The sequence below is a fragment of the Homalodisca vitripennis genome, chromosome 3 (genome assembly GCF_021130785.1).
Source record: "Homalodisca vitripennis isolate AUS2020 chromosome 3, UT_GWSS_2.1, whole genome shotgun sequence".
Lineage (NCBI taxonomy): Eukaryota > Metazoa > Arthropoda > Insecta > Hemiptera > Cicadellidae > Homalodisca > Homalodisca vitripennis.
In genome coordinates this window covers 169,142,892-169,146,669 of record NC_060209.1, presented here as the reverse complement: position 1 = coordinate 169,146,669, position 3,778 = coordinate 169,142,892, and the positions used below count along the sequence as shown (strand labels likewise).

The following is a 3,778-nucleotide window of genomic DNA, read 5'->3' as shown; positions in this document are numbered from 1 at the left end:
AACAGTGCCTAAAAAGTTCACTTCTATTTTCTAAAAAGGTTTATAATGTTCCTTGCTTTATATTCATCCATCAAAAGCTAAACAGAGTATATCCATGCTTTTAAATCACACTATTTAACACACGGTGTATCTTTTGTTCATATTTACTTATTCTTATTCAACTATTTACAGAAGCAATGAAATTTTAGAGTCTATTTTGGAAAATAAAATACCCTTTAGATAAACTTTACAGACCCAACGCTGTCCTGTAATGAAAGCTCAACTTTCTTAAATAATTAAAACAGAAAGTTTTGCAGGAGCCGTGTCTGAATTTGCGAGATGCACACAACTGTAAAGTTGGTCATAAAGACGATTCGGAAAAGTTGGAATACACGAAACCAAGAGTCAATACGTTCATAATTAATCTAAGCCCGTGTGTGAATTTGGCTTCCAAAGATACCCAACTTAGACAAGCAAAATGGTTGCTTGGATACAGTACACGCCATTACTCACATTCGATTGAACTATCTAATACGAATAACTTGAAATTAATATAGTTACACTATTTATATATACATACATATAAATAAATATATATATATATATATATATATTAAATTGTATAAATGGCAATTGCATTATTTAATTTCAATAAACATTGAATCGCAAAAAGTACTTGCTCCGCCGGGACTCGAACCCGGATCTCTCACTTGCCGGGTGAATGTGCTACCATTACACCACAGAGCGCTTACTTTTTCCGATTCAATTATTTTGTATTTGGCCGTATCTGTCAAATATGCGTTTAAATATGCAAACTAACATATGATTAGAAGACCAAATACCTGTCAAACGACATTTATTTATATTAAATTGTAACTCAAAGAAGTAAAAGATAGTCAAAATTTTATATCAGATATGTATGATGAGACGCTTAATGAAACAAAAGAACTGAAAAAGCAAAACCAAAGTTTTAAGCATGAGATAGAGGGTCTGAAAAGGAAGGTAGAGGACAGGGATGGTGAAATAGAAGAATTGAGAATGCAAGTAAATGACATGGATCAATACAACAGACGCTTTAACTTGGAAATAAGTGGAGTTCAAGATGCCGGTAAGGAAGATACAATAAAGATATTGGAGAAGGTTTGTGGGGAAATCAATGTTATTTTTAATAGTCAACATATCCAGGTTGCCCACCCACTAAAACAGTTCAACGCTGAGCGCCCACCCACACTGATTGTTCAGTTTACAAGGAAGGATGTTCGGCACCATTGGATCACTCAGGGAAGAAAAACCTACAAAAATGCTGCTGCGGGCAAGCCTAAAGTCTATTTTAATGAAAACCTGACAGTGGACAACAGAAAACTGCATAGAGAAACCAAACTTAAGGCCATAGACAGAGACTATAAATTTGTGTGGGTGTGAAAAACGGAAAATTCTTTGCGAAAAAAAGTGAAAATGCTTCAATTATACATATTAAATCAAAAAGCGACCTGGAAACTTGTATAAGTTAGAATTATTTATACATTTGAATCATTATGTTTTTTTATATGTATTCTTTTACCTTTAATGTTCCAATTTAGCTCAGGTCTTTGGGTACTTATGTGGATGGCTTAATATTGTAAGGTGTTAATCAGTGTTATGTCTGGGTTGGTCTTATGTCCTTAGAATTATTGTAACTAATGGATGAAGTTTTGCCTTTTCTCAATTAGGCGGCTTACAATGGTACGATGCTGTAAATTATAGTCTAATGATTATTTGCAGATTTATCTCCTTTATTGCTCAAATTCAAGTACGAATGAAATTAGGACAAATATTAGTAATATATTCATGCTATTTATGTAGGAATTTGTCCAAATAATATCAATAAAATGTATATTTGTTTTTAGTGTAATGTATGATAAAGGTTTATCGTTAAAATATCTTATACCTAATGTATTGCTGTAATTATGTGTGTAATAGGAAAGGTGCCAAGATTCAAATGAGTAGGTACTCATATATATGTATGTTTCACTTACAGGCACTAGAGACAGGTCAGAGACACGATCACGTCGAAGGTCGGTAGATAACTAAATTACATGACATACTTACTGATGATGAACTCTCTGATGCAAACATAGATAAATGCCGTTATTACCCTGATATTGATTCTTTCTTATCAACTAACGAAGCGCTCATTGATTCTCCACTAATATTACACATAAATCTGCGGTCTATTCGGAAGCATTTTGACGACCTAAGGGTTTTCTCAGGTGGGTGTAAATTTGATGTATTATTAATATCAGAAATATATATCGATTCATCACTAACTGATATCTTACAAATACCAGATTATAACTGTTGGTTTAGGTGCAGAGAGTCAAGAAGGGGAGGGGGCCTGGCGGTGTATATTCATAAAAAGTTGTCTGTTTCTCTCCGATTTTGTCTGATGTCAGAATAACTGAATGTGAGTTCATGGCGTTTAATTTAAACATTTTTAAAAACCAATTCATACAGATTTTACACATTTATAGACCACCAATAACCAATGAAAGTTCGTTTTTGGATGAGCTAGATATGTTGTTAAGTCAATGTAATAGCAAGGAGAGACATATTAGTCGGTAAAATTAATCTTAATTTAAATAATACTGCATCATCTCGTATAGTTCAATATGAATCGATTTTAACCTCTTATGGGCTACGTGAATTACATCGATATTAATACAAGAGAAACAAAATTCGAAACAACGATTAAGTTACATCGTGCATCGACCATATTTACATTAGATCCGATCCTTGGAGGATATTTCCAGCAGTTATTACCTGTAAACCAGCTTACCACTATCTTATAGGTTGCGCTATGGTTAACGACTACGGTTCTGGAGGTCATGATGTCTCGAAGCAAACTATTCTAAGTAGTGTTTCTCTTTACAGGCTTTTAACTTAGGTAACCTGGCCAACTATACATACAGATAATAATCCAAACGAATTTGCTAATTTTTTTTGAAAAAAAAAGTGTTAAGGATCTCAACATGTTTTGCCCTGCAAAGCTAACACATTCAACTAGCTCTTTTAGACCTACTCAAAACTTTTACACACCTAAGCCAAATAATATATTTATATGTAAAATTATCGAGTCACTAAGCAATAAAAAATCCCTACGAATTGATAGAATAAGAGTAAAGGACATTTAAATGGCGTAGGAAGGATTTGTGATGTGGTATGCAGCCTTTTAAGATTATCACTTAAATCAGGAATCTTCCCAGACAATCTTAAATTTGCTAGTATAAGACCAATTTTTAAGTCAGGATACAGAAGCTTAACCTCAAATTACCGGCCAGTAGCTATTTTATCGGTCATGGATAAAATATTCGAGAAAAATGTTGCACACTACTTAAATAAATATTTGGAAGAAAATACAATAATTTGTGAAAACCAGCATGGCTTCAGAAAGAATAAAGGACTGAAACGTTGTTGCTTGATTTAACAAATTTTATAAAATTCCAGAAAGCAGTTTTTAAGCCATTTTTGTCGATTACTCAAAAGCATTCGATACACTTGACCATGCCATACTTCTGGATGAATTAAATAATATTGGAATTGAATCCTACATCTTAAAGTAGTTCGCAAGTTAATCTGGAAAATAGAACATTTTCTGTTGAAATTTCCAATGAATATAGTTCATACAGAGTATCTAACCAAGTAGGCCCACAAGGTATTGTTCTAGCCCCAATTATACTTAATATATATGTTAATAGTCTTTCAAAACAAAATTTCCATGGACATTTGTTTATGTACGCTGATGACACAACACTCCTCTGGC

The 3,778-nt window shown here is 33.1% G+C and overlaps 1 protein-coding gene across 1 annotated transcript; it reads left to right on the top strand.

Moving 5' to 3' along the window:
• Window positions 1–894: 894 nt before the first annotated feature.
• Window positions 895–1,401, top strand: LOC124358456. The gene has a single exon (XM_046810752.1). It carries the CDS (start codon window positions 895–897, stop codon window positions 1,399–1,401), a length of 507 nt encoding a protein of 168 aa, XP_046666708.1.
• The last annotated feature ends 2,377 nt before the right edge of the window (window positions 1,402–3,778 follow it).